General features: G+C 46.4%; 11 protein-coding genes across 11 annotated transcripts; 6 read left to right on the forward strand and 5 right to left on the reverse strand.

Annotated features, from left to right (window-relative positions):
- Positions 1-503: 503 nt before the first annotated feature.
- On the forward strand, positions 504-1,533 carry C8R40DRAFT_1267614 (uncharacterized protein; the record flags this gene model as incomplete). Its single annotated transcript, XM_046233967.1, has 5 exons — positions 504-698; positions 807-817; positions 911-1,021; positions 1,063-1,254; positions 1,332-1,533. 5 exons carry the CDS (start codon positions 504-506, stop codon positions 1,531-1,533), a joined length of 711 nt encoding a protein of 236 aa, XP_046082244.1.
- Positions 1,534-1,731: 198 nt separating this feature from the next.
- C8R40DRAFT_1122922 (HAD-like domain-containing protein) lies at positions 1,732-3,504 on the reverse strand. Its single transcript, XM_046228876.1, has 5 exons — positions 3,030-3,504; positions 2,632-2,975; positions 2,431-2,580; positions 2,242-2,380; positions 1,732-2,184 (listed from the first exon to the last, which is right to left on the reverse strand). The coding sequence occupies exons 1-5, from the start codon at positions 3,089-3,091 to the stop codon at positions 1,944-1,946; spliced, it is 936 nt and encodes a 311-aa protein (XP_046082245.1). The 5' UTR covers positions 3,092-3,504; the 3' UTR covers positions 1,732-1,943.
- Positions 3,505-4,186: 682 nt separating this feature from the next.
- Positions 4,187-5,556, forward strand: C8R40DRAFT_1055263 (NAD-dependent glycerol-3-phosphate dehydrogenase C-terminus-domain-containing protein; the record flags this gene model as incomplete). The annotated part of the gene is made up of 6 exons (XM_046224991.1): positions 4,187-4,336; positions 4,390-4,431; positions 4,481-4,799; positions 4,854-5,084; positions 5,142-5,258; positions 5,318-5,556. 6 exons carry the CDS (start codon positions 4,187-4,189, stop codon positions 5,554-5,556), a joined length of 1,098 nt encoding a protein of 365 aa, XP_046082246.1.
- Positions 5,557-7,971: 2,415 nt separating this feature from the next.
- C8R40DRAFT_1162770 (kinase-like domain-containing protein) lies at positions 7,972-9,346 on the forward strand (the record flags this gene model as incomplete). Its single annotated transcript, XM_046230280.1, has 4 exons — positions 7,972-8,359; positions 8,417-8,841; positions 8,878-9,051; positions 9,158-9,346. 4 exons carry the CDS (start codon positions 7,972-7,974, stop codon positions 9,344-9,346), a joined length of 1,176 nt encoding a protein of 391 aa, XP_046082247.1.
- Positions 9,347-9,538: 192 nt separating this feature from the next.
- C8R40DRAFT_569793 (NAD(P)-binding protein) lies at positions 9,539-11,064 on the reverse strand. Its single transcript, XM_046235489.1, has 6 exons — positions 10,779-11,064; positions 10,682-10,726; positions 10,206-10,631; positions 10,000-10,153; positions 9,819-9,940; positions 9,539-9,762 (listed from the first exon to the last, which is right to left on the reverse strand). Exons 1-6 carry the CDS (start codon positions 10,822-10,824, stop codon positions 9,731-9,733), a joined length of 825 nt encoding a protein of 274 aa, XP_046082248.1. The 5' UTR covers positions 10,825-11,064; the 3' UTR covers positions 9,539-9,730.
- A 98-nt stretch (positions 11,065-11,162) lies between these two features.
- On the forward strand, positions 11,163-12,634 carry C8R40DRAFT_1122930 (ubiquitin-conjugating enzyme/RWD-like protein). The gene is made up of 3 exons (XM_046228877.1): positions 11,163-11,265; positions 11,316-11,448; positions 11,522-12,634. Exons 1-3 carry the CDS (start codon positions 11,263-11,265, stop codon positions 12,316-12,318), a joined length of 933 nt encoding a protein of 310 aa, XP_046082249.1. The 5' UTR covers positions 11,163-11,262; the 3' UTR covers positions 12,319-12,634.
- A 223-nt stretch (positions 12,635-12,857) lies between these two features.
- C8R40DRAFT_1239950 (uncharacterized protein) lies at positions 12,858-14,690 on the reverse strand (the record flags this gene model as incomplete). Its single annotated transcript, XM_046233501.1, has 2 exons — positions 12,858-14,537; positions 14,590-14,690. 2 exons carry the CDS (start codon positions 14,688-14,690, stop codon positions 12,968-12,970), a joined length of 1,671 nt encoding a protein of 556 aa, XP_046082250.1. The 3' UTR covers positions 12,858-12,967.
- Positions 14,691-15,491: 801 nt separating this feature from the next.
- On the forward strand, positions 15,492-18,471 carry C8R40DRAFT_1174855 (uncharacterized protein; the record flags this gene model as incomplete). The annotated part of the gene is made up of 7 exons (XM_046232248.1): positions 15,492-15,899; positions 15,966-16,341; positions 16,398-16,560; positions 16,638-16,957; positions 17,022-17,148; positions 17,208-17,529; positions 17,593-18,471. 7 exons carry the CDS (start codon positions 15,492-15,494, stop codon positions 18,469-18,471), a joined length of 2,595 nt encoding a protein of 864 aa, XP_046082251.1.
- Positions 18,472-19,567: 1,096 nt separating this feature from the next.
- Positions 19,568-21,199, reverse strand: C8R40DRAFT_1174856 (uncharacterized protein; the record flags this gene model as incomplete). The annotated part of the gene is made up of 1 exon (XM_046232249.1): positions 19,568-21,199. The coding sequence occupies one exon, from the start codon at positions 21,197-21,199 to the stop codon at positions 19,568-19,570; it is 1,632 nt and encodes a 543-aa protein (XP_046082252.1).
- Positions 21,200-21,493: 294 nt separating this feature from the next.
- Positions 21,494-23,413, reverse strand: C8R40DRAFT_1174857 (uncharacterized protein; the record flags this gene model as incomplete). Its single annotated transcript, XM_046232250.1, has 1 exon — positions 21,494-23,413. The coding sequence occupies one exon, from the start codon at positions 23,411-23,413 to the stop codon at positions 21,494-21,496; it is 1,920 nt and encodes a 639-aa protein (XP_046082253.1).
- Positions 23,414-24,756: 1,343 nt separating this feature from the next.
- Positions 24,757-26,204, forward strand: C8R40DRAFT_570210 (phospholipid methyltransferase). The gene is made up of 7 exons (XM_046235490.1): positions 24,757-24,986; positions 25,094-25,202; positions 25,252-25,437; positions 25,493-25,564; positions 25,620-25,694; positions 25,836-25,953; positions 26,011-26,204. Exons 1-6 carry the CDS (start codon positions 24,863-24,865, stop codon positions 25,912-25,914), a joined length of 645 nt encoding a protein of 214 aa, XP_046082254.1. The 5' UTR covers positions 24,757-24,862; the 3' UTR covers positions 25,915-25,953; positions 26,011-26,204.
- Positions 26,205-26,560: the final 356 nt, after the last annotated feature.

The raw sequence follows: 26,560 nt of genomic DNA on the forward strand, positions 1-26,560 counted from the left end.
TCATTTCGATATTCGGCCTTCGAATTGCCTCCAGTGAACAGGAATCTCCTATCCCTCCCGCTGGGTAGTACTCAAGCAGGGCCAAACCCAGCAAAAGCACCTAAACGCTTGTTCAGCAATGAAGGTTCTTGTTCTTTGGTTCTAGGTACTCGTTTGTATCTCGTCTGTGATCCCTCAATTACTCAAAATTCATTAGCATAAACAGCTGAGGCGTATATAAGAGCAGAAGGGACTAGGACTATGCAAGAAGGGGACTGCAAACGGCTCGTCTATTCATACGTGAGGCTGCGCCACTACCCTTTCTTTCCAACCACTACTGAGAGCTACGAAGGCATATTGATGTAGCTGGTCTTTCCTCTCCCAGGATAACATTTTGAACGTAGAAGTTATGATGACGAGTGCGCGCTTACTATGCATAGTAAGGCGGACGTTTTCACCGACTCTTCAGATATTCTAGTATTCAAGTAACATCTCTCAAACAAATCCTCCCTTTTGTAGTCAAGATGGTTGTAGCAAAATCCCATCAAACCCTCGTCGTGAAGGTCATGCTAGGTCATGGGACCTCGAGACTCGTCCTCCCTGCTCCCGCTTTCGGTCAAATCTTCTCGAAATCTCGGTACAAATTACAGCGATCTTTGATCAGTTTGGCTTTTTGGATTTTGTTCCTGAAGATCTTGCTCTTGAACAGGATGATCAGGGTCAGTCGCGCTATTTTCTTTGTCCTCCTCGTATACGGTGCGTGTATAAAGTTCCTCAACCAGAATTGCACAGCAATGTGAATCCACTCAAACTCATGTTGATCATAGAAAGTCAGAAGGTATGCAAAACAAATCGTCCTGTCAATGATGATTCTGCGGACTAATCATGGTAATAATATGAAACACTCATCTGTACTCATAATATTCTGCAGGCAAAAGTCATTTCGTAGTACAGAGAAGACCCACAAGAAGCGCTTCCAAAATGGTTCCTCATCATTGGTCGATAGTACACCAGACCTAAATGGGTATTTTTTCCCTGAACAGTATGTACACGTCGTCCAAAACGATATCTTCCTGCACGTAGGCTCTCAAATTTGGGATTGTTCGACGGTAAAGAAACGCTCAAGGGTTTGGGCTCGGGGCTGGCTCGTGGGCCATTCTCAAATGTCACTTTTGCGCCAACATCGCCTGTCTCCGCCGCCCAGCCCCGAAAAATGCTATACATACGTATCCAAAGCGAAATTCTATCGTTATGCGGGAGCAACGTGAATCAAAGGTATGAAGTTGATGGAAACTAGGGAATCATCACATGTAGAATACCGGTACCTTACAGTCATATCCATGTATTCGCAGGAGCGCACGGGAGGACGATAACGACCAGCCCAAGGAGTTCTATTTCCATGAAGAAATCCCTTCACTGTTCTCCATTTACATACATATAGCCGTCTGCGAATCAAGCAGCCTTGTGGAGCCAAAGGAACAGCAAGCGGGTGTGACTGAGGTGGAGTGCTTGCGACTCACTTGTAGAAGCAGTGGACAGTGGAGCACATCCTAGACTTTGCAATATGTAACGCGGCGTTGTCAAACAGGGTTGGCGACATCCACTCATACGAGCGCGTCTAAGCAAGTATATATCGCATGGCTCCACGTCCGAGTCGTATCCTTTAAAACTTTAATTTATGATCGATAGGATAAAGATAAAATTCACCTTAAGCTATGAGTCGCCTAAGTATGACAAGGTTATAAAACTCATTGATAATTTACGTTGGATATTTAATGTAGCATCTCGGATACTTTGAGCTAACAATAATAAGATGGTTTCAAGATAATTCTACATTTAATTTGAGATTACAAGTGCTATATACCTAATCGCCAGTATTAGTATGTACATGGAATGGATGGTTGGAGTCTAAGGACTGTGATTCTCTAGGGTATATACAAGTAGTTCAGCATTGATGCTTAAAATTAAAAACCACCCATGGCCTTGATACCACGAGCACCATAATCGTCAATTTCAGTCCCAGGTTCTCGTGGAGTTGCGGTACCACTGTGAATCTTGGTGAAAATGTCCGTGGCACTGGGGACGCGAGAAAGGGCAGGTGTGTGAAGGGGTGTGTCGTCGGGAGTAGGCGCAGTTTCTTTGCGATCCGCAGGCTGCGCAATAGCCAGACAGACCGAGCCATCAGGATTGCGGGATGCTTTTACGCTAAAGCATGTGCATTAGTAACATCCCCGTGTAATTAACTAACAGAAGTAGACTTACTATGACAGATTGGGAACGAGGAAATCGGGGCTCTCGCGTTCAAGAGACTCCCGAGTGTGAGAGGTGCAAGTAGCAAGGACTAGAGCGCCACTTGCCTTCCCGCTCCGTATACCGGTTGGGGCATCTTCCACAACGATACCTGTCATGACAATCAATAAACTGTATACCGTTCAAGGCGCAAATACTCACAGTCAAAGGGCGAGACATTGTTCAACTTCGCACCCAAGAGGTAGGGGTCAGGAGCGGGCTTGCCGTTCGTAACGGACTCAGCGGTGACGAAAACGTCGGGTATGCGGAGGCCAGCGGCAGGGAGGGCTTGTGACGCGTAGAAGTGGGTCGCTACAATGCCCGTTTACATTTTGTGAGGACACTTGAAATGGGGGAGCTTACAGGACGTGCAAACGGACCAGCCTTGACTATGCCCGTTGTTTGTTGATGCCTCTATGTCGTCGAGAAGCTGAGCAACACCCGGAAGGGCAATAATACCTCCTCCTGAACCAGCTTTGGCTTGGGCATTACTGAGAATCGCGTTTTCGAAACGGACAACCTCTTTCTTCAAGAGTTCCTCTTCTGTGATCTTACACCATTTGCGGAGGGCATCGATAGTTCTGTAGCCATGGGCTGATTTAAGTATGTGGTCGAGATCGAGGAACTCGTAGCCTGTCTCTTTGAGGAGTTTCCAAGCGGCAGCCACAGCAGGCGAAGAATCAATCAGAGTGCCGTCCATATCAAAACTGGATGTAAGATATTAGTCTATTGACGGAAATTGAACGAACATTAGTTCTTACAGGACAGCTTTGACCGTGTGGTGCACGATTGTGGTAGGGACTTCGGTAGTTGGGGTGGTCATCGTGAAAGTCGAGGATAACAGTGCGAATTCGCTGATACGAGATATGGGAGTTGAGTACGAATTCGCTGAAGGCTTGGCCGAGATATTTAAGTCCGTCCTTCACTGCCTAAGTGCCCCTGGAAAAATTCTTCCTGATACAAAATCCGATACGAATGGAGACAATCTTATGGAATTTCTAGAAGATGGAGCTGGGGGGCAGTGTTGGATACAACAAAGGAACAAGGGCTCCAACGGCCCCAAATAGCCCCAAATGCTGGAAGTTTTTTTTTCTTTCACGTCGGTCTTCACCCCTTTTGTTGGCGAACAGTGTTTCCCAAATGGAGGTTGAGAAGACATGATTCACCACAAAACGTGTCTTCAACACACACAAAATTGATATGTGAAGCCTTATCTATGAAATGAGGGTCAAAAAGTTAACAGCTTGCACTATCTTTATCGGGGCTGTTGAGGTTGTAAGCTGTTGCGTGCCGAGCGGCGAGCTGTGTAAAATATGATTGGCCCTGGATACAGTAACCCGGTTCGAGGTCTCCGCTCCGAGAATCTGGAATCTGGAATCTAAAAATTAAATGCTCATGATGTCATCTCAACTTGAATTTTTTTTCGGTTGCTTGAAATTTTCTCCTCGTGGCTATGGCGTTAAGGTCTACAGCCGGTTTGTATTTATCCTGGCCGAACTTTCAGGCTTGAAACGAGCGCATATAAACCCTTGCCTTTCTTTATCGTCAACATACATCTTCAATGAAAATGTCCTCCTCAACCTCAGGCTCTTCTTCTCCCAAGTCTGGATCTCCTTCTCCTCTATCCATGTCTCGTGCAGCATCTCCTACTTCAACACCGGAATCTTCTCGACCTCCCTCACCAATGATTAAACCATTTCGTGGCGGAATTCGCAAAGGAGGCTTGAATGCTCTCTCTGGAGGTAGTATTGCTATCACCAGCATGACTCCCAAACCCGTGCAGCAATTAAAGAAGCGGGAGGTCTTTCACGAGAACAACTCAAACCCTTCTTCTGATGATGAATCTGACGTCGATGACCGGCACCCTCCTCGGCCTCCAAAAACTCGTCGCTCTAGTTCTGGGGTTATCGCCGCAGCGATGGCTCCTTATGTGACGGAATTTGATTTGTACGAACCTCAATCCGCAGACGACCGAGAACTTCCCATTCAGAAAATCGCTGTCGTGGGTAGCGGAAGCTGGGGAACTGCCTTAGGTCGTATTGCTGCTCTGAATGCTGCAGAGAAAAAAGTAATATACCTTGTGAATTTAATGACTTACGCGTTCTGACATGTTGCACTAAGGGTTTCGATCACGAAGTTCGCATGTGGGTTCGCGAGCGAGAGGTTTGTAATAGTTTTCGATTCGTTTCAACTCCTCACTGAGACAATGCAGATACCCGGACAAGGACTATTGACCGATGTTATCAATTCCACTCATGTCAACCACCGCTATCTTCCGGATGTTCCCTTACCTCACAACCTCGTAGCTGTATCAGAGCTTGCAGACGTAGTCAAAGATGCCACTCTAATCGTGTTAGTCGTACCTCATCAGTTCCTTACACCCGTGCTTGAGGAACTCTCGAAACCTGGTGTTTTGACAACCGGTGCACGAGCTATCTCTGCTATCAAGGGCGTTGAAGTCGCCGGTTCCGAAATTTACACCTTTCCCTGGCTCATTGAGAAGAAGCTTGGTATACCATGCTCTGCTTTAGGTTTGTGTTCACTTTTAAAATTGCTTTCGATCGACTTACATAGGTTATACATAGGTGGCGCTAATATCGCAATGGAAGTGGCACAATCCGAATTCTGCGAGACCACGATTGGTGTTCCGTCTAAGGACGATGCAGCGCTCTGGCACGCAGTCTTCGACTCACCCATGTTCCGTGTACACCCCATTGAAGATGTTGCCGGCGTCAGTCTTAGTGGTGCATTGAAGAATGTGGTCGCCCTTGCCGCAGGTTTCGTCGATGGTATGGGTTACGGTGGTAATACTAAAGGTAAATATCTCAATTCAATGACAGTGACAACAAACTCAAGTACGTCTTTCTTTTCAGCTGCCATTTTAAGAATCGGTCTTCTAGAGATGGCTGCATTCACCAAGGAATTTTTCCCGTCCTCCTCATCACTCACTTTCTCACACCACTCTGCCGGTGTAGCTGATCTTATTACGAGTACGTCTTCGAACCTTGTATTTTTTTCTTCTCCATTTTACTGACTGTCTTGTTACTAGCATCATTTGGAGGTCGTAACCGCAAGTGCGCCGAGGCGTTTATCAAAACCGGAAAGACATTTGCCCAACTTGAACACGAACTCTTGAAGGGACAGAAGCTGCAAGGAGTAGCCACTGCCGAAGAGACATACCAATTTTTGCATGCCCGAGGACGTACGGAAGGCTATCCTCTTTTCACCAAGGTCTACAAGATCAGCTTCGAAGGCATGGACCCCAAAAGCCTCTTTGATGACCTCTAGACTTCATTGTCACGCAGTAATTTTTTTTTTGCCACTGCCAATCCATCACATCGATGAGCATCCTATCTTGTGTATAGAATCCAGCCCCCGTAGATGCATTTGTACTATTATCTAACAACCCAGTTCGCATGCACCATGCACGCACAACTACCTAGTTTTCCATTCATGCACTATCCATCGCAGATCACATTTCAAACCCTGCGCAAGACTCGTAATGTAGCCAGTCACACATCAGTTTCTTTGCACATATATCTTCACCCATCGATTATGCTTAGAATTGTGTCCTTTTGTATGCGTAGTAGTTTTCGTAGTAGCCTTCCTTCACATTTATTCGTTGTCTAGAAGTACATACCCAATCGACATGACGACGCGCGAGCGCGCCCGGTGTCGTTCCTCGACTTTTATTGCAAGTTCAAGGATAGGCTAAAGAACATCACTAAGTATGACAATCACTGTCGTTGTACCTTGCGGTCGTCCCGACCCCCGGGTAACAACGTCTCATACGGATGGATCCAAGTGCGTCTAGACAAAATGAAGGAATACGTAGGTAAACCTTGCAGAATCGATAGCAGTTCGCCTGTTGAGGAGGTACTGCATCTATAGATCTAGCGTGATATTAGGATGTCATTTCCGGCTTTGAAAGTTTTATTGATAACTTCAATAAGATCCACCTTCACAAAGGTAGTGGAAAGCCTGCCGGTGAAGCCTGTGTTACTGAAGGACTATAAAGGGAAATGAACAGTCGAATATGAAGAAGCACACTTACGGTACTACTATGGTTCACAGGGTACTTCCGTAAACAGGGTACTTCCGCATTTTCGAAAATCTCATATTTTGAACGTTTTAGGTCGATAAATGCTCTCAGACTTTTTATGTAGTACTTTCTAGGTTCTCTATAAACATACTGTACTATATGAAATAGATTGTATTCAGGGGATGCATATGTACAAGACCAAAATACTGTAATATACAAGCGTGACTTTAGATTGAAGCCTCAGGAACCGTACGAAGAGCTGGTAGATAACTGTAAAAATGACATGGGCATTAAATAGAGGCTCTCATCAGCTAGCATAGCAAATTTAAAAGCAATCCAACATGTTGTAGAGATTCGACAAGCAGATAAAGTGAAGAGGGTATGCGATGTGACAATATTTGATTCCGGCTTCATGCCGTAGCCTCGGCAAACCTCTGACACTCTCCAAAAGCGTGATCAACACAAGTTCTGCCTCAACCCAGCATCAAATGGCCAAGTGTGCCAGAGTGCCGAGCAGCGGCATTGATGTGACTCAGTGTGACCCAAGATGCGGAAGTACCCTGTTTTTCCTCGGTCATGGTCCGACGCTCTGTTTATGCCTTATCTGCTTTAACATGTAAGACAAAAGACAAGCTTAACATGATTCTAAATAAGACTGTCTACTCAGATTTTTATTTACTCAAAAATTTAAGACGTTATTCGCAATATTCAAGAAATCGGAAGTACCCTGTGAACCATAGTACATGGTGCAACGGAAATTTTTGTACCGAACCCTGTAGCTAAAGTCATCCTGAGCACCATGCTGCACCATAGTTGTTGTCAGTATTACTGAAGTAACTTGATTTTGCTATGTGTGTTAAAATAAGAGCACCCGCCACTGTCGGTACTTCCCTTGCTCCACGCAACACCCAAGTCATACGACAAAGCCATTTGAATCGGTGCTCGTTCGTCCACGTATTCTCAGCTCCGTCTCAGCTTCACGCATTAAGCCACCATGTCCGTTTGCGTCAGAATTGTATTTATTATTTATAGCCAATCCATGACGTCCTCAATCCTGCTCCGGAGTAAGAGTCGCTCTAAGAGCCAAGATTCGATTAGAGTGTGTTTCTAGCCGTTATCGAGGCTAGTGGATCCAAATTCTTCGAGGTCCCTTCAGACTTTCGAGACAACATCGAAATACCCATCACTTAAATTGCCAGCTTCCAAATTGGAGTCCACATTGAGTCTACTCCTGGTTGTTGTCGTTCGAGGTAGCCTGGTACGTAGACTGCCCTGTGATGAATAAAGACAAAGTCGAAGCTCACGTGGTAAGTCGAGTTTCTCTTCTCGCCGTTTTCCAAATTCCATTCCTGGCTTCAATCCCACTGGGTTTGCTTCGGGGAATCAACGTGCACAGAACAAGAAACCGTACAGAGCGCGTCTCCGGAAATATCTCGATCTTACGAGCTTTTGCATGATGATTCGGGTTCCTTCACGTAGCTCTTCACGTGCAATCTGTTTCAACCATCTAATTCCTTTCGCGCTACGGTGTAATCACACAATATCCGAACGTCGTTTCATTCCCTCTCAACTTGAACTTGACGAGGTCGAGGATGCCGAGGATTACCGACCTGGGGGTTTCCATCCTATGTATATTGGCGACGAACTTGCCAACGGGCGCTATGGGATTATACACAAACTTGGATTGGTCGATCATCTACTATTTGGCTAGCTCGACATCGACAGTGCAAGGATCTGGTAAACTAGTGACACTCAAGGTCTTACGAGCAGACGCTTCAAATGCTGATTCTCCCGACTTGGTTATTCCAAAGTTGCTTCAACGGACCGGACTTCCCGATGCATATCTGAGAACTATTGAGGACCATTTTGTCGTGGACGGGCCCAACGGTAGTCATGACTTCCTCGTCTCCGCATTCTCTGGACCTAGTATTCAAGCCATGTTGTATAGACCCGATAGACCACGGCTACGTGCAGCTTTGGCTAGGAAGATCGCAGCACAAGCCGCTTGCGCAATGGAGCATATACATCGTGCAGGCTTTGTCCATGGGGGTTAGTGCAATATCCACAAGGCTTATCCTTACGTAGAAGCTCACGATTAGTTCTCAGACTTCACTACCTCAAATCTCTTTCGTTTGAAAGACAAGGTCATGAAATGGTCAGATAACAAAGTTTACACGTATTTTGGGTCTCCGATAATGGATGAGGTCAGAACGTGCAGTGGACAGCTTGTGGGACCTCATGCACCTTCAGAACTTGTAGAAGCTATTGGCCATGACGCCTTTGCCAACATACTTAAGGAAAACATCATTGTCATTGACTTCGGGCAGTCATACCGTGCTCCTGACCCTCCCAAGAGCTACGAACCCGCGACTCTGGTGGACTATATGTCACCAGAAACTCGTTTCGAAAAGCGAGTAGGGCCTGAGGCAGATGTGTGGCAATTAGGATGTGCTACTTTCGAAATCATCAGGACGGGGCGACCGCTCTTTGATTATTTCTTTTCCGCCGATTCATATATTCTCTCACAAGCAGTCGCAACGCTGGGAAGACCGCCTGATCCATGGTAGAATGCTTTCAAAGGTAGAGAAATATCCTTTGAGGAAACGGACGGCCGAAACAAGGCAAAAAGGCGACACCTATTCGAGAGCGGTTACGCGGTTACAAAGAATGAGATCGATGAGACCCCGGCGTCTACAATGTTCGAGGAAATCAAGACAAAGATAGATTCGATAGACCTATCAGTGGATACACGGGATTAGATCCCAGCTCAAGGGCTGATAACTCGGAACTTAGTCATGACTGGAGCTGGATGTAAAAGAACTTGAGCGCTTGATGGATTTCATAGAGAAAAGACGAAATGGACCGGCTGATCCAGGACCGATGTGCGAAAAAAGTGACAAGATAGAGGAGAACATGGACGAAAAAGAAGTCAAGCTTTGGATGGATCTCTTAGAGAAAATGCTGAGGTATCGCCCAGGGGATAGAATTGGTATACGAGAGGTCGTTAATCATCCTTGGTTCAAGGAACACTGTTGAAAATGTTAAAAGATTTCAAAGGCTCTATTTTGATGAGAACTTGTTTGTAACACTTACTGTACTGTACGATTTGTGGGTGTTCTTAGCTCTCCATCCAATCTTCATTTTGAAACAGCCCCGCAGCTATGATATTCATAATCTGAGAACATCATATAGTAGAATGACACTCGGTAGAAGAAGGGGCATCGTTATGTTGATCATCGCGATAACCACCTACGAATTGTCCCTGCCCCAATCAGTACCCATCGTTCAGATAAATATATTCCTCGGGCATCAGAGGAATGTCCAGGATCACCCAGGATCACTCCCCCCTTCCAATCTGGCAAGCGGCGGACCGCCCTCTACCTCTACCGTCACTAAGATAGAAAATGGCGATCGTTTCCACTAAATATCGTCTGCTTTGTTCAGCAAGCGTCCTGTCGAAAGCATTTCAACATTGAAGAGAAAGACGAAATGAAATGAAATGACCCACCCTCCATACCGCCAGCAACATTGACGATCTGTCCAGTCACATGCCCCGACACTTTCGTTGAACTCAACAACACAACTTGCATTGCGGTATCGTAGGTAGTTGCGATCTTCTTGAGCGGGGTGCTGGGCAAATAGATTATTCCATAGAAACGGAGAGAGGGTAAAAGGAAAAATAAACGCACGTTGCTAGTGCACGATAAACTACATCTGGGTCACGCAACGCGTCTTCAGCCAAAGGTGTTCGTACCCAACCTGGCGCAACACAATTTACGCGGCCTTGGGGTGCAATTTTGACGATTTCGTTCTTAAGGGTGAGGGTCAATCCATACATTAGGGCTATAAACAATGATACATCAGTGGTATTACCCGAAGAAGTTGATATACATACCACTCTTAGACGCAGCGTAATCCGAATGTCCCTTTTCCCCGAATCTTCCCGCCGTACTCCCGACAAACACAATATTCGCCTTCTGCTTCTCTTCATCTTTTACATCCGCCTTTGTCAAGCATCTCAGGAAATGCTTCGTCACTAAAAAACTCGCAGTGAGATTGACGTCGATAGTGCGTTTCCATTGTTCTAGCTCCATTTCCCATATAGGCGTGTCTTGCGGAGGCCAAATTCCATGATTGACAACAAGAATTTGTACAGGAAGGCCAAAATGGGCTTGAGCGGATGCGAAGACTAATTCAACGGAAGATTCGGAGGTGAGTTCGGCTTGAGCAGCGAATAATTGCTTCGAAGAAAATTGAGACTCGAGTGAATGAAGGGAAGTTGAGTTGGAGTTATAGTGTGCTGTTACTTTCGCGCCTTGTTCTATGGGAGAGATATTAGATGTGCGCAAGGTCTTGGAATTTTGTTCATACCGAGAAAGAGCTTTACAGTTTCCAACCCGATACCGCCGCTCGCACCTTTGTTTGTTGCTTGTGAGTATACACATTGCACTGATTGCAGAGAGAATACCTGTGACCAGAACGTGGATATCCTGTAGCTCTAAATCTAATCCCATGTTTTGAGATTTCAGTCAGGAGTAAGTGTTATTTTTGAGTCATAATGAAAATCGATATCGATGACAATCATAATGTGTGCGTGGGATGATAATCCAAAAGTTCAAAAATAGACACCCCACAGCTTATTGGAGGTGTCCAATCAAGGGTGTTGAAGCTTGAAGGTCTGAAAGGCGAATGTGCTATGTATCAGTAAAAATTGAAAGTGCTTACAATAAACTTTAAAGCATGGAAATAAAATGGTATATCCGCCAAAGTTAATTGATCAGTGGTCCGTGCGTAGACAGTGCCACCGCACGTGGCACTGTTGTGGCAGTGTTTAGAAATTAAGTTGAAAGACGTTGTCCAAGTTCAACTTGAACTTTGTCTTTTACCTGTCTGCGTCGACTAGAGTCGATAACCTCGGGTACCTCCTGCCTCATCATACCTCTAATACGAGAATGGTGCGTAATATTTCACAATCCACTCAACCAAAATAATTAATGATGAGCAGTCTGTTTCACCCGCTGCTCTCCGCCGCCTTATGAGGGAACTGTCTGAGCTCAAAAAGTCACCACCGGAAGGGATTCGCGTACAAACTAGCGAAGATAATATTCTGGATGTGATAGGCATTATCGAAGGTCCCGGTAAGTTGGACTCTACTTTGACTCCCGCAGGGCAGGCTTCGCGTACGTTCCACTGACTTTGCTCATCTTCCAGAGGGAACTCCGTATGCAGGCGGATACTTCAAAGTCAAGTTCAGATTTACCGAAGAATTCCCCGCTGCCCCACCAAAGTGCACGTTTGCGACCAAAATATTCCATCCCAACGTCTCCAATTCAGGAGAAATTTGCGTGAACACGCTCAAGAAGGATTGGAAATCGACGTATGGGATTGGCCATATCTTGGTCACAGTGAAGTGTCTGCTGATTTATCCTAATCCGGAGTCTGCGCTGGACGAGGAGGCAGGCAAGCTGCTTTTGGAGGATTATCAGGCTTATGCGTCGAGGGCAAAGTTAATCACAAATGTGCATGCCACGCCTCGCACAAAGCCTGTCGAGTTTCTTAGCTCGTCTATATCCGGCGAGGATCCGTCTGAGGCAGGGCCCTCAGTTCCCACCTCGTCCTCTTGCGTGCCCACGCCCTTTACACAGACACCTTCTCCATCATCACAGTCCTCTCTTCCTATCATCGTCACCTCGAAGCCCCAATCTCAATCACATCCGTCACCACCATCCGCCACTGCCTTATCAATTCCTCTCACACCATCTCCATCCTCCAACAAGGAAAGCCTGGTTTCCAATAAGGAACGACATCCTTCTCCGTCTCCACTTTCCACGGCAGACGCGAATATCGAGAACGATAAATTTAAAGCTAGTGCAACGGTGGTAGATAAGAACAAGATGAGCTTGGTCTCTACTACTGCTTCACATGGTCCAAAGGCTGTCAAACGAGCTGCCACTGGCGGTGGTGCCACGAATGCGGAGAAGAGGAAGAAGGCGTTGAAACGGCTGTAAAACGTACGTTGGCTTATCAACATACCCTAATTCACGTCTAGCTATACCTGGATATACCTCGTTATACCTGGATTCTGTTAGAGGATGATGAGACTGGCTGAAGACTAGTTATTATAGTTATCGAATTTCTTCTGTCTATCCTCTTTCTCATCTGAACTGAACTATCTTCCTTGGTTTTATTTGGAGGGTAGCTATGTATCGTTCCAAGTCATGCTCTGTATCTTTAACCTAAATATCTACGTACTACTCTCATTACATTTGATTCTGTTGTCTATCGCTGATACGTCCTCAAATTTCGTTGAGTATTCACACGATCACCGCCATTTGTCACATTTCTTCTTCGAATACTGACTGACCCAAGACTGACCTAGGGAGGGTAAGGTTAGGGTATAGGAAACTAGGTAAGAAGTGCAGCTGCGCCTGTCCAGGCAACGAGTGATAATGCGTAAAGAACGTGTACGTATGAAACAACGGTAACCAGAATGCGTGGTTAATATACACAATGTTGAAGAAGATTACAAGATGATAATGTTAATGAAGGGGAAGATATGCTAATTTTATTATTATAAGACGCAATGCAAGTCATCAAAAAAGAATGAAGGTGGTACTGAAGTCCTGCCAGAGTCGTTCATCGAAAATTCACAACCTACTACAACAATCCCAACACCCCCAGCTGAGCCTCACCGGCCAGATAAGACACTTCTTCCCAGGTGTATTCCTCAGCATCTGGTTTCGGGCGGTGCTTTCCTTCAAGAAAATTAATGTGATGCGCGAGTTCCATGTGTTTCTTCACTTGCTCCGGCCTTCCTCTAGCCATCGGCCCTCTCGTGCAGCCTGAAATCGGACAGAGGACCTTGATCTTGTGATGCGTGTGGAAATGTCGTTTCAACCCTCTGATATCCGCAACCATCGTCGTGCAAGATATCACCTGCTGCCCTTCCTCCCCCATGTTCCATGCACAAGCCAATCGTAGCTTTTCCCGGTGAGCCGAATTAGCTTGCTTTCCTTTCGCTGGAACAGGCTTCAAACGATCAACATGTCCCTGAATATGCCCGTTCACATTTTCTGGGGTCAGGTTGGTTCCGCATTCGCGTCCATGTTCGTCCAAGATTCGGCAGATCGCGGAGGCGAGGATAGGTTGGACAGCTTGGAGTGCTGCTTTAGGCGGTTGCAGTCTGCGACGTTTTGTTCCGAGATCGGGTCCCTCAGAAGAAGGGTTTCTAACACTGTTATTGGATTTGGTACCCTTTGAAGGTCCCGCAGGCTGAACGGCGATATCCTCGTAGTCGTCGTCGAGGGTGGAATGAACGCGTTTCGGTGGTTGCTGAGGAACTCCGAATCTACCAAATGTTGCGAGAGTGGGGGATGAGTAAGATCCTACGTTCTGCGCATCAGACCGGTGAATAAATCCCTCGTTCTGCTGATCTAAAAGACGGGTCAGGGAAGGGAATTGAGGAGCTCCTGGAAGCTGAATCATCTGGGGCAGCTGGGCCGCAGTGGACGTGGAGGCTATAGCGACACTGATTCGATTTTCCGGTGCACAAGGGTAAGATGTATGATCTTGATATTGGGTAGGGTTGTAGCTGAAGCCCAAATCGAGGGATCTTCCGCTAGGCAGATCATCAAAAGGGTAAGGAACGAGAATGTTGTGGTTCGGAGATCCTTCGATGCGTTCCATAGGATGAGCTTGCACGGAAAGAATATCTGGGAGCGTCATGGCGTTGGGCAGATCAACGGCGGAGCTATCGGACGCGTCGAAGGTAGCTTCACCTTGAGCCTCCATTCTGTCAACATCATTGAACCCGGAGAGTTCTGGTAGAGCTCCTAAATTGAGGGCAGGGTAGTTCAATCCACCGTACCCATGATACGCATGATGGTTCACCCCGGGCCCGTATTGTATTCCGTTCACCGCGTTTGGAGGTGTATAATATTGATTAAATCCTACTGCTTTGGTAGATGCAGGGCTTTGACTACCCAAAGGCGTGTAGGAGTTGTATGTCGTGGTCGGGGATACAACTGGGGTTGAGGAAGCTGAATCTACAGCAAGGATGGAGTGCGCACTCGAATCGAAGAGGGGGAAATATTGTAGATCGTAGGCCTGCCTATCTTCCGCGGAAAGTACAGGGGCGCCTAACTCTTCGAAGATTCCAAGCTTGGGAAGTGAGACATCTTGTTGTTGTTCATGGACAGCGGGCCCGCGCTGTTTCAAGTCCTGGGGGCTATAATTCGAGCGAGTCAATAAATTATAACATTTGAGGCTCCATGACTGACATGAACCAGTGATCACTCTCCATTGACATCACTTGTGTATCGGTTCCAGCCGCGATGTTTGAGGGTACAACAAAATGATCAGTATTCCAGTCCGAGTCCATTGGAATAATTGTGATGAGGAATGTACACAGATGGTGATACAAGATGCAAGTCCGATCTAGTCGTAGAAGAAAATCGCTGGTATGCAGACGCAGTCTGTCTTGGTTTAAATCCCAAGTTGAACATCCAGATGATGCCGACCTCTTTATACTCCGATTCCCTGGAAATTACCACTTGAACGCGTACATAACGCGCAAACAGTTGCAGTACAATGAAGATAGTTACCGAAACCTTCACAATCACAATCACTCTTTTAGGTAATACTGTGGCCCGTCGAGATTATGGCCCTTCTTGTACCGGGATTTTTTTATTTGACCGCCTGGTGACACTAATGCTCATGGCTGAATTTGTTTAGGACTGCTTGGGCCTATGCTAATGAAGAACATAATGTCCGAACAATGAAAATGTGCCCTTTCCGGCCGTTAAGCTATGGTGATTCTGTCAAATCAATTGAAGTGCCTATGAAAATCGCAAATCTGAGGGGATAGGTCTACCGATAATTGAGCTTCATTGGTATTCTCTAGATCGCCCTTTGAAAACAAGGTCCATAAAAAAGCAGAGTCCTATGCGCTTTACTTTGGATCATTTATAGAAGGCTTGTCTGCGCCCATTAATGATTTTGTACACAGTCGAGTGTGATTATTCTTCTGGCCTGCTATAATGCGCTTTGACACTGCCTTTTGGGCCTAGTTGGAATTTTCGGATCGGAGAGCGCGATCCGTTTGTACCGAAACGGGACCGAACTTTGCGCGGGCGGCTGATTACCATCGATTTTTCTTTCCTCAGCTCTCAATACAACAACAATGTCTTCCGTAGTTACCTCCACCAATGCTCAACAGACGGCTTCATCTCAGCCACAGAGTCGTGAACATCAGCACCGAGGAAGCAGAGGCGGAAAAGCTCAAGGAAATAAAGGAAGAGGACGTGGTGGACGAGGAGGACGAGAGATTAATAATGGAAGGGAAACCAAGGTCATCAAGAATCAGGACTCCGGGGCTAAGGAGAGCAGAGAGAAAACAAACTTGGTGGAAGATACGACCCGTGTTGTCGCTGCTGCTGCCGACGACGTAGATTCTGAAAGTGATGTCTGCTGGATCTGCGCTGAGCCCGTAATATACTACTCACTTTCTGCGTGCAATCACCGCACGTGTCACGTTTGTGCGTTGAGGCTCAGGGCACTTTACAAGAAGGATGTCTGCACATTCTGTAAGGTACGTCGGTCAAATTGCCATTAGCATCTTTTTGATGAAGCTAATCGATATCTTTCATGCGCATAGGAACCTCAACAAGATGTAATCTTCACAACTTCAGCTGATAAGCCTTTTGCTGAATATTCCGACGAACTTTCTTCGTCGATTGATGGTTCTTCACCAAAATTTTACGATCCGAAACTTAGAGTCGCATTCGAAACGCAGGAGATGATGACAGAGTCGCTTATTCTTTTGCGCTTTAACTGTCCAGACAATGAATGTGACTACATCGCCAAAGGATGGGGCGATCTGAAGATGCATGTTCGAGCAAGCCATGGCAGGTTGATGTGCGAGCTGTGCATCCGGAGCAAAAAGGTATTTGCACATGAGCATGTGTTATACACCTATCAGCAGCTCCGAGTCCATCTACCTTCCATGGATTACAGCGGTAGGCAGCGTCCCGGTCAGTTTTTCACCTTACCTCAAGTGATATCTCAATTGATAATGTTCGATCGATAGGCAAGAAATCTAATGCTACTTTGAACCCACCAGAAGGTGGGATTCACCCCTTGTGCGAATTTTGCCGAGAATGCTTCTTCAGTGAGGACGAGCTCTACGCTCACATGCGGGAACGGCACGAAGAGTGTTTCGTCTGTAAGAGGGAAGGGGTAAGAGACAATTAGTAAGTATCCGAATATCCGACTTATCCACTGTTATCATTATTACTGCTAACCACACACGTTAATTCCTTTTTTTTAGTTTCGCAGCTTATCCTGATCTTGAATCTCACTTTTCCACTGCACATTATGCATGCACGCATCCCGAATGCTTACAACGCAAATTTGTCGTGTTTGGCAGCGCCTTAGATCTACAAGCACACATGGTAGATGAACATGGTGCCAGTAGAAAGGTCGTCGGAATTGAGTTTGCAAGTGGGGCTGGTGGAGGAAGAGATATTGGGAGCAGGAATAATAGGGATCCACCACCAAGACAGCAGCCACCTCCGTTACCGCCTCCAGCTCCCTCTCAAAATCAAAGTAGAAGAAGACAGGCGTTTGGCGGGGCTTTAACTAGTGGAGGTGGGTTGAATTTAAACATTTGATCAACATCATCATTAAGTCGTCTTCGATGTTTTATGAACAGATGCGACCCCAACAACAAGCAGTCCTGCACCCGTAAACATTGGACCCGGACTAGGAATTAGTCGGCGTTCATCACCCACCGCGAATGCAGATAGGGAAGACACATTTGTGGATCCCGCTGTAGCAGAGTATGTTATTCGTCCTGCTTTTTGGATGTTTAATTTTGTATTCACAATCCTGTTTCCAGTCGCCACAGTGCGTTCCTCACGCTCCTCTCCAATCTCGCTCCAAATCCATCCAGCGCGTTGACAGCTGTTAAAGCTGCCGCGCGGGGCTACAGAGCCGGCGAAAGCACTGCGCGGGATCTCATCGGAATCGTATGGAATGTGTTGGATGCTTCACAAAATAAAGGTTCGGGAAAAAGCGGTACGGAAGGATTGGAACCTACCGCAAGGGTGATCAATTCGTTTGTGGATCTGCTTGAAGAGGATGAAGATAGGGATGGTATAGAGGAGAAAGACAAGAAGAGTTTAGAACTACTGAGAGAGTGGAAAGGATTTGAAATCGAGGTGAAGCAAGACTTTGATTCCTTGCATTTATTCTTTCACTGATACTTGCCTGCTTTAACACAGCAACGTCGTCAATTCCCGGACCTCATTGCCTCAGCAACAGCATCTTCGTCGACCGGAGGTTATGCAGCTATCACCTCTGGACGTGTCCTCAACGCGAAACATTCTACTCATACTTCTTCTAACCGAGGTGGTTCTTCCACCAGAAGAGTATGGGATCGTGTTGCACAAGCAGCCAATTCGAGCTCTGGAGCTCGATTACCAAATGCTGCAGGTCCTTCGGGTTCTCTCGTTCCCGGTTCTTTGGCGGCTGTAAACGCAAAGACTGCCGACAAGTTTCCACCGCTTGGAGGTGGTGGAGTTGGCTCATCCAAAGCACCCACAGGATCACGAAAAACTCCTTGGGCCGGTTCTGGGTCCACCACCTCTGGTGCTGTTAATCCTAGTGCAACATCTGCATTCCCTGGTCTATCATCCTCAGCTTCATCCTCTTCCCCCGCGCCATTACGCCCGTTTTCGGTCCCTGCCTCATCCATAACATCAAAGACAAGGACCAATGGCACGCCCCCTCCAAAATTGAGCACAGCTGCATTCCCAGGTCTCCCCACTTCTGAGAATAAGCGTGAGAAGGTGCAGGTGAAAGGGAACGTGTCGTTGAGGAATATATTGGGTTCCACGAAGGAAGTCCCAACGTCGAAGTGGGGCGCTTCTGGTGGAAACGGCTTGAATGGTACTGGTGCGTTGCCTGCGCCTGGATCGGGATCGGCTACACCCGTTACGACACCTGGTCCCAATGAAGTGGAAGAGTTGGTTGAGCCCACAGAAGTAGAAGTTGGAGAGGGGTTGAGTGCGACCGGGAAGAAGAGTCAAGTTCACAACAAAGGGAAGGGTAAAGGAAAGCAGAAACAGATGCTGTTCACTTTGGGATCATTTCCTACGTAGTATGTTGGAACGAGTTCTGTCACTTCAGTACAGTAAAGACGGGATCATCGGAGATGCTTTGGATTACCTATCATGTCAACGATCGAGTTGAGGAGCAGGGGGGTAAATGGAGTTGTCGAGAGGTATCGCAGACTGGACCGCACGGCGCTTACTCTTTCATCTCACTAGGACATAAAGATCAGCACTTCAGCAAAAAGGATCAGGTAGGGAGTTAGTATGTTCTGTGAATCTCCGATTTCTGTTAGATAACTTATACATCTAAATGGGTAGGCTAGAAAAAGAGCGAACAGAATATAATCTGCATGTTATTTTCGAGGTTCTGATTACATATTGAATCAAAACTTCTATCTGCAGCGTTTCTCGCCTCAATACAAATATCTCAAAATCCCAGCTCACAACTCCGTCTCTCTTACCAGATTGGTTATCTCTTCCAAGTAATTTCCTGATCCCTCTTATTAGATGCTCTGAGTTGGTCGCATATGTATCTAGCAAAGGGATGGAGTGGTCTTGTACGAAGTGTCACTTCACGACCTTCCTCTCACGGAACGCGATTCGCAGCCTGGAACAGAGCACGCTTCTGATTTTGTCGTGAATACGCAAGTACCTCTGGATAGACTCAAGGAGTACTAGTCCTATCTATGAATATAATCGCGGCTGTGCTGATGCAGAGTACTGTTGACTGGGAGGTTCGGATATCGAAGAGGGAAACACAGAGGGAAGAAGAGCCGACTGACAATGATTGACGTGTCTCGGACAACGCTCTTCTCTTTGGGGGAACCAGGAGTTGGCTAAAAGGACTGTCATTCGTGAACTAGATGATGAACCATGCGATTTGCTTTTCTAAGATCACCTAATCCGGCAACGGCACGGTGAAGGTCAAAACGGAGGAGATTTGAGAGCTTGATCTACATTTCACGTATGTATGTGGGGTTTCCCATGGCGAGCTACTTCAGAACTATGGATGCTGGGGAAAGCTCAATCCGTTTATAATGCGCATAGCTCTCAAGCTGCTTTAATCAACGATAGAATTTCGTTTGAATTCGCTTTGACCACTACCAAATGAGACATGAGATTCCAGTAAGCATTCGTATGTAGGCTAACTTTTCCCAGTAACAACAACCTTCATACCAGCTTCTTCTAGATGTTTCAACGGCCTATAGAGCTCCATGTCTACCACTCGATTGGTAAAGCATAACACCACTGAACGTAAACAGGCTGTCTCCCCTTCAGATTTGCTGAATGGATCATCTGAGGTCTCCATCCCGTACGCGGCAAAATAGGAGTCAGGGGACCACCGTGAAGATACCATATCAGTAAAGTCTTTATCACTGAAGCCTACAGACCCGTTACATGTCAGCGAAAGGCTTTGCATGTTGGGGACTAACACAGGAGAGACGGTAGCAGGGTTCATGCAAGGGTAGGCGTGCATACGTTGTAAAAGCCTTGGGGTGATGGGATTATCACAATCTTGAATGGATACCGGGTCGGATAGGATGATATGAAGGAGAGAGGGAAGACAGCATAGAAGGTCAATCAGGTTGAGATCACTGAATGAAATGAATTTGATAGATAGTGTCGCGAGGTGAAATGACGAACGAGATATAAAAGTGTGTAGATTCTCCATCAGAAATGGGCGTCCATAACCACTCGTATCTTCGAGTGAAAGAGAAGTTAAGGAAGGGCACGTTAATGAGGAGAAAACAATGTTTGCCAGACTCTCCGGATCAGGCTGAGTTCGGTTAAGTGATAACGACAACTTTTCGAGGGAAGACACTGTAACGGGAGAGGGACACGGGTGACTAGGTATCTCATGTACTTCACCAAGATGTAACTCTTTCAGGTCTCTACACAGGTTGAACAGGGTTCCTACACTGTCTGGGAAATGGGCAGAGCTGAACGCGACAATTTTCCTCCATGGAAAGTGGGAAGAAGTAATGCTATCGATCGGAGCAAGTGTCCTGATGTTTAGACTGCGCAGAGCTGGCGCATTCTCATAATGTTTAAGGATCGATTGATGGCAAACGATGATTTTTGGAAGCGCGAGGTCCTCCAACAATTCGAATCGAGGCTGCTCACCATCTACGAATATCTGGTACAAGACAATAGACATCTCTACTCGTTGTACACGGAAGACTCGCCATAAATTAGTGCGATCAGCAAGTGCTTGACATAGCTCGATATGATAAAGCTCTAAGGAATTCTTCGGCCATTTACCGGTGATCACAATGTCAAGAGGCGAATTTTGAGAGAGGCCGAGATATAGATTGAAAATGGGAAAATTGGAAGTAACTTTCTCCATTTCTATGCGTATGCGAGACCATAAAATAGGTTGAGATCTAGCGAGATTTCGCCAGCGAGCACACACGCTGCTGATGGATGAAGCGGGCATGGCCTCGATGTTATTTGCGAAGACATCGTTCATATCGCATGCGTAGTCGAAGATACGGAGCATGACTTCGTTGGGAAGTTTCCGGATAGGCGATTTGAGAGAGCGCAGACAAGTTCTATAGTTCTCTAAACGTCGATGTTGATTTTGTAAAAAGATAACGCTAGATTGCAGATGATGAATTTCGATGCTGCAGGCCTCGAGGTCCTTGTCAATTTCAGCGATTGATTGAGATAGTTCTCCGTCAGACTGGATTGTAGCGCCATATTCTGAACGTAATTTTTGGCGTACGCTTGCAAAGTCAACATTTGTTCGAAGTTGAAATCCGGTAGGTGGCGGCATAGTCGAGGAAGCTGAATGCTGTTGGCTTTGTTCATCAAAGGGATACGGGTAGAGGGATTGAATATTGAAATCTCACCATCGAGGAAAAAAATTTGCAAGGAATTCGAAACTTTTCAAGTCGAAGGAGGGCTCAGGCTGTGACTGTGGGAGCGCCCTTGCCTAATTTGGAAGAGCACCTAACGAGGAAAATTCATGATTTGATTCAATCTCATTGCTACTCTACTTTGGACTAATCTATTACTCTACACATAGGCCAATGCCCGGACGAATGTCCGCCGTCTTTCCTTTGCATTTCTAGAAATAATACCCCGACATATACTGAGTATGACACTCTCTCATATGTTCCCCCAATCCACTCCTCCCTTCTGTCGAAATAACCTCATTGCATCCTAGTAGCGGACAGAATCGCTGCAACAACTTGTGTGCTGCATGTGTGTTCCAGTGTCGAGCCAGCGCGCCATACGTGTTGAACGAGCTGCTTTTGGTGAAGGATACCTCGTGGCAGAAGATTCCCCGGCGGAATCCCCGCGCTCGTCCTTGGATTTCAGTTTTATCCCGTTCGTCGTAGTGCCACATGCACTGATACGTGCTATGTAATCCAGCAGCATGAAAAGCCCTCATCTTGTTCTCGGTCGCAATTCGATGGCAGTGGAAGTGTAGCTCGACCTCCACAGGCGTTGCAGTGTCTATTGCGAACGAGCAGATTTTTCGTTTGGAGGTGATCGACATAGTCTCCGTGGTATCCTCCTCGACGACGTTGACCACCTGTCCTTGATCATCGTGCGTATATTGGAGTGGGGGTAAACAACAAACAACGCCAGAGGGACAATCCGGGACCTTAATCAATTGAACGCCATAGTGTCTCCTTATTAGTTCTACGGAAAGTTCGTCTGGATGGATCCATACTAAATTCGGGTCATCGAGCTCAGAGTTTGTCATTTCTCGAGGATGTTTACCAAGTATGGACGAGCCACTCGATTGGGGAATCGTTTCATGGGCTGGTTTCTTTTCGCTTGTTCCTCGTTTTTTAGTCTTCCGCTTGGTGGAGCCGGCAGGGCTTTTCGAAAGTTTACTCGCAGGCATGCTGGCAGGAGAAGGCGAAGGGGACTTCAACAAGTCGTAATTCTTCTGGAGTTCGGCCTCCAAGTCGAATATCGAGGCTGCCTTGGTTAACTTGGGTTTCGCCCGAATGATAGCAGCAGGCGGCAGTCCCGGCGCCGGTTCATCCGTTGAGAAAGCGGCGCAGAGAAAGTCATCATCATCTCCCACTTCAATCCCATTTACTGTCGGTATCAGAACGGTTGCATCCTTAGAACCAGGCAATGCGAACCCTTCTTCTTCTTCTCCGTATCCGCCTTCGCCCCCAAACAGGGATTCATCATCGCTCTCATCCCCAATGTCGACCTCTTGACCATTCTCACTCTGCATTGCCATCGCTTGCTCAACCCGTGAATGGACGTCTCTAATACCCTGGATGTCCTGAGATTGGAACGTAAAGTCGAAGGTGGCGGATTGAGGAATGAACTGGGGCTGAGGCTGTTGTACACCATGTTCTTGCTCTTGCTGCTGGGCAGGAACTGCCTGGACTCCCCTGTCCGAGTCTAGCATCATACCGTTCTGAGACCAGAAATCTCGTGAATTTGAGTTCGGAGTCGTAGAGTCGAGAGTAGGAGCAGAATACAAGGTAGTCGAGGTGGAAGAGGATGCTGCGAAACTCTGATGCGATGGTTGAAAATAAGACGACCCCGGAGTCTCAATCTGCGCGGAAGGCATTTCGCCTTGATACGAAGGAACCCCGGACTGTTGATACGTCCCGTTCAGATTTTGGTATGGCTGATACCATATTTGCGGCACAGTGGGAGCGAGTTGGTGCTGCTGCTGTCGATGGAAAGCTAGATACCGTCGGTATGCGATCATCAGTTTTTCGTGCCTCAACCGCTGTAGCCTCATTGCCTGCTTCAGTCTAGCAACCTTCTCGGACCGGGCAACATATCGCACTCGATCTTGAGCTGTCAGGTGGAACGGTTGACCATAAGCTTGCTGAGCACCGGCAAGGTACTGTCCCTGGTGGAACTGCGAGCTTTGGCTTTGCTGGTAGTTGGTGTTTACCAAAGGCTGGAGCGACTGGAACTGTTGGCTATATACCGTCATTTCGCTGGACCTCAGGGCCGATCGCCAACTGGCTTTGATCTCCGCTCTGTTGACCTGTGGCATTGCTACACCGTGACGAAGAAAACAAGGGGAATATTAGCCTTGTCAGGAAGACAACTGGGAACAAGAATCTTACAGGTCTGGAGAGTCTTGATTACCGTCGGTTACTTGAGCTTGCCAGTTAAATAGGTAAATTTCCGGGGAAGTCGAAGGCGCTGATGTATCCATCCGCAGGAAGCCAAAATCAGGATTGGGAGGGTAGCGAGGTTTTGAATGTTTTTTACCCTTCTTTTTGGGGGCTTCCCTTTTAGGTTTTTTCCTTTTCCTCTCGTTGGGATCCGTGTCATACATTGCACCCTGACTGCTCACAGGTGGTGGAATTGATTCAGCAACGGGTGATGGAGCGACAGGGATCGGATTAATAGTCGCGCCGGAGGTGTTCGCCTTGCCTCCATTGTAAATTTGCGGGTTGGATAGTACCGCGGGGTAACCAGCAACACCATCTGGGTTTCCTGGCCAGATGTTTCCAAACGGCCGGTTCTCCGGGTATTGTGGGTTGTTCATAATTTTGTTTGTAGCGTAAACGAAACGAGTGGATAGTGAGTTTGTCGTGTCGATGCCGGATCGAAGTTGATTGAGAAACGAGAATGTGAGTGAGTATGTGGTGCAAGCAAGGGAGTGTAGGAATGTTTTGCTCGACGCCTGGTCAAGGAGGGTAGAAAGTTGATCAAGAAATTTCAGGATGAATGAGAGTGTGGGTCGTCAAGAACTTATAGAGAAGGGTGTACTGGATTATCGTTCAACGAGGATGTGGTTAGCTGGAAACAGATGCGGTTCGGTTCTGAAGAAAACCAGAAGGTGTCCGTGACTTATCCATTGTTCTACTATTCTGTCATGCTGCTTTTGCCACTTCGCACACATCATGTGTCATGCTTGGATACTCTTTTGTTCATCTCCTAGAACAGCAGCCCTTGAAACGTCTTATAGGGAATTTCCGTGAGCAGCTGTTTTAATAGGCTCGAAAGCTCCAGAGTAGATTCTCCTGTAAAATATAAATTTCAATGATACATGATCAAAGCACTCCCTCAACATTGGACATTCCTTCAAGGACCATGACATGTCTTTTTCTACAGACTCTCATGATGCACAGAGAGGTTCATGTGTACTTTGTGTATAATGGTGAAAGATGTATTGAATAGATGCCCCTCATCTCGCACTCCTGATAGATAGATTGAGTACATATTCCGCAGAATCAAGATCAAATTCTCTACCAATTTTTTTTGCATTTGAAAATTAAAATCCGTAAAGGGATCGATACACCCAGCTTTGCCTCTTCCAAAATCAGATCACTTGGCAGGCAATTGTTCCTCGGAAACCTCGGAACTATCGGGCCGGTTCCAAGACACGTCACGTTGGCGAATTTTTCCTGTGAAACTCAGTTCACCTGTCGGTTCAAGGGCACAACTTATCCTTACGAAATTCAACGAACTCCTTCACGAGCATCTCACGTCTATGGACTCTGCTATATCGCAGCTACAAAAATACATTCCGTTTGACGCGTCCCAACGGTCTTTGTGGATTTCGATAGCCTCAATTGCGTTCAATCCGACTGCGTGGAACATCGTTGCCAGAAATGGTGAGTATAGTAATAACCAACTTTTCATCTCTGATATGAACCGTCGCGTTCTTTCTACATTGCTTGCCTATTTATTGGACGCTGCTGACGTCGTATTGCTTTTCAAGAACATCGAAACCGTACTTTGACTCGCAAAGTATTTAGAGGAAATGCACGTATGGGATGTTACTTCCTCACGGTCCTGATATTTTCGTTTGGAATGTTGAGGGACTCTCTGTGAGTAGTATACAGCCACTTCTATACTCTACTCACCTCAGTGTCCAAGGTACACACGAGCGCTAATTGAACAACCTAAAAAAGCCATCCTCCCCCAACCTTGGGACACTATCGTTCCAGCAGCTTTGGCTATTATTGGTCAAATCTTCGTGCTGACCTCGACTTGGCAATTGAGTATAACAGGAACCTTCCTGGGTGATTACTTTGGAATCCTCATGGACTCCAAAGTTGAGGGGTAGGTTGTTTGTTTTTTGTAAGCTCAATTCAAACTAAAACCCTCAATGTTCAAGCTTCCCTTTCAATGTTTTGCGAGATCCAATGTATGTTGGAAGCACGATGTGCTTTGCTGCTGGTGCCTTATGGTGAGTGCTGATGCTCTCTAGTATGTGGACGTTCCGTTTCTAACTTTAGCTGGAGGTATGAACGTCCTGCTGGGCTTTTGATTACCCTCTATGTCTACATTGTCTATGTTATTGCCTTGCGATTCGAAGGGTGCGTACACATCACTCTAATCATTTCCTCTTTCCACGCTTTCATGCTTCGCGAACAAGAGCACTGTTACCCCCCAAACTTTTTATCTTGCGCGATTATGCTATTGTTCAACTGCTGATATCTCACTGCCTTTTCTGACAGACCGTTCACGGACATGATTTACTCTACACGCGAAAAGTTGAGGGCCGGAAGTGGGGTTGAGACCAAGAAGGAACTCTAGATGGTTTTTTCCCTCAATCTGCTAGAACTTTTCCCAAAGGTAGGAACCAACTCCATCAGAATCATACCTCGACGCGAGCATTGATAGTATTCATAGAAACGTAATACTATATACCAAGTAATCAGGCCATGCGATAGATGGATGCTGGATGGATGTTATTCGAAGTTCAACAAATTCGAATAGTTTTAGTCTGAAGTCTTCATGAAAACTTTTGTGAATATGCATTGTGCCCGGAATTCTGATATGACGTGATTCTCTGCCCATTCAGAATCCGTATGAAGTATACACGAGGCGATTTGTCTTGACATTTGTTGTTCGAGTGTTCTTACAATATCTCACAGAAGAGCTCATTCTCTACAAGGATTCTGGAATTGTGGAAGGGAGCCGAAAGTTCTTGCTCCATTACCACGCGCACTCTAAGCACCACCGACTGTGCTTTCGTATGGTGATTGGTGATCTACACTGATTACACTGTGTTTCACTCAAGCGGTTTGATTAGTGACGAGTATCAGCAATGGTTGCATTGAGCTTTTGATATCGGACGTCACTATCCTTGCATATAAAAGATGTGGCTCGAATGGACATGATTATTCTTCACTTGGTTTCCCCCCTTTGCTGGCCAAAGGATATCTCTTCAGCCTGGCCA

Source organism: Lentinula edodes, assembly GCF_021015755.1.
Source record: "Lentinula edodes strain Le(Bin) 0899 ss11 chromosome Unknown C8R40scaffold_39, whole genome shotgun sequence".
Classification (NCBI taxonomy): Eukaryota; Fungi; Basidiomycota; class Agaricomycetes; order Agaricales; family Omphalotaceae; genus Lentinula; species Lentinula edodes.

Excerpts from the sequence above, each read along its gene's own strand:
- C8R40DRAFT_1122922 (XM_046228876.1), bottom strand. The coding sequence starts at position 3,091 with ATGACCACCCCAACTACCGAAGTCCCTACCACAATCGTGCACCACACG. Across the intron at positions 2,381-2,430 it reads CAATGTCTCGCCCTTTGACT|GTATCGTTGTGGAAGATGCC; the intron begins GTGAGTATTTGC and ends TTGTCATGACAG. Across the intron at positions 2,185-2,241 it reads CTCGTTCCCAATCTGTCATA|CGTAAAAGCATCCCGCAATC; the intron begins GTAAGTCTACTT and ends CACATGCTTTAG.
- C8R40DRAFT_569793 (XM_046235489.1), bottom strand. The coding sequence starts at position 10,824 with ATGGGATTAGATTTAGAGCTACAGGATATCCACGTTCTGGTCACAG. Across the intron at positions 10,154-10,205 it reads TTACGCTGCGTCTAAGAGTG|CCCTAATGTATGGATTGACC; the intron begins GTATGTATATCA and ends CATTGTTTATAG. Across the intron at positions 9,763-9,818 it reads TGTTGCTGGCGGTATGGAGG|GACGCTTGCTGAACAAAGCA; the intron begins GTGGGTCATTTC and ends TGCTTTCGACAG.
- C8R40DRAFT_1122930 (XM_046228877.1), top strand. Across the intron at positions 11,449-11,521 it reads AGGCATTATCGAAGGTCCCG|AGGGAACTCCGTATGCAGGC; the intron begins GTAAGTTGGACT and ends CTCATCTTCCAG.
- C8R40DRAFT_570210 (XM_046235490.1), top strand. The coding sequence starts at position 24,863 with ATGGACTCTGCTATATCGCAGCTACAAAAATACATTCCGTTTGACGCG. Across the intron at positions 25,438-25,492 it reads ATGGACTCCAAAGTTGAGGG|CTTCCCTTTCAATGTTTTGC; the intron begins GTAGGTTGTTTG and ends TCAATGTTCAAG. Across the intron at positions 25,565-25,619 it reads TTTGCTGCTGGTGCCTTATG|GTATGAACGTCCTGCTGGGC; the intron begins GTGAGTGCTGAT and ends CTTTAGCTGGAG.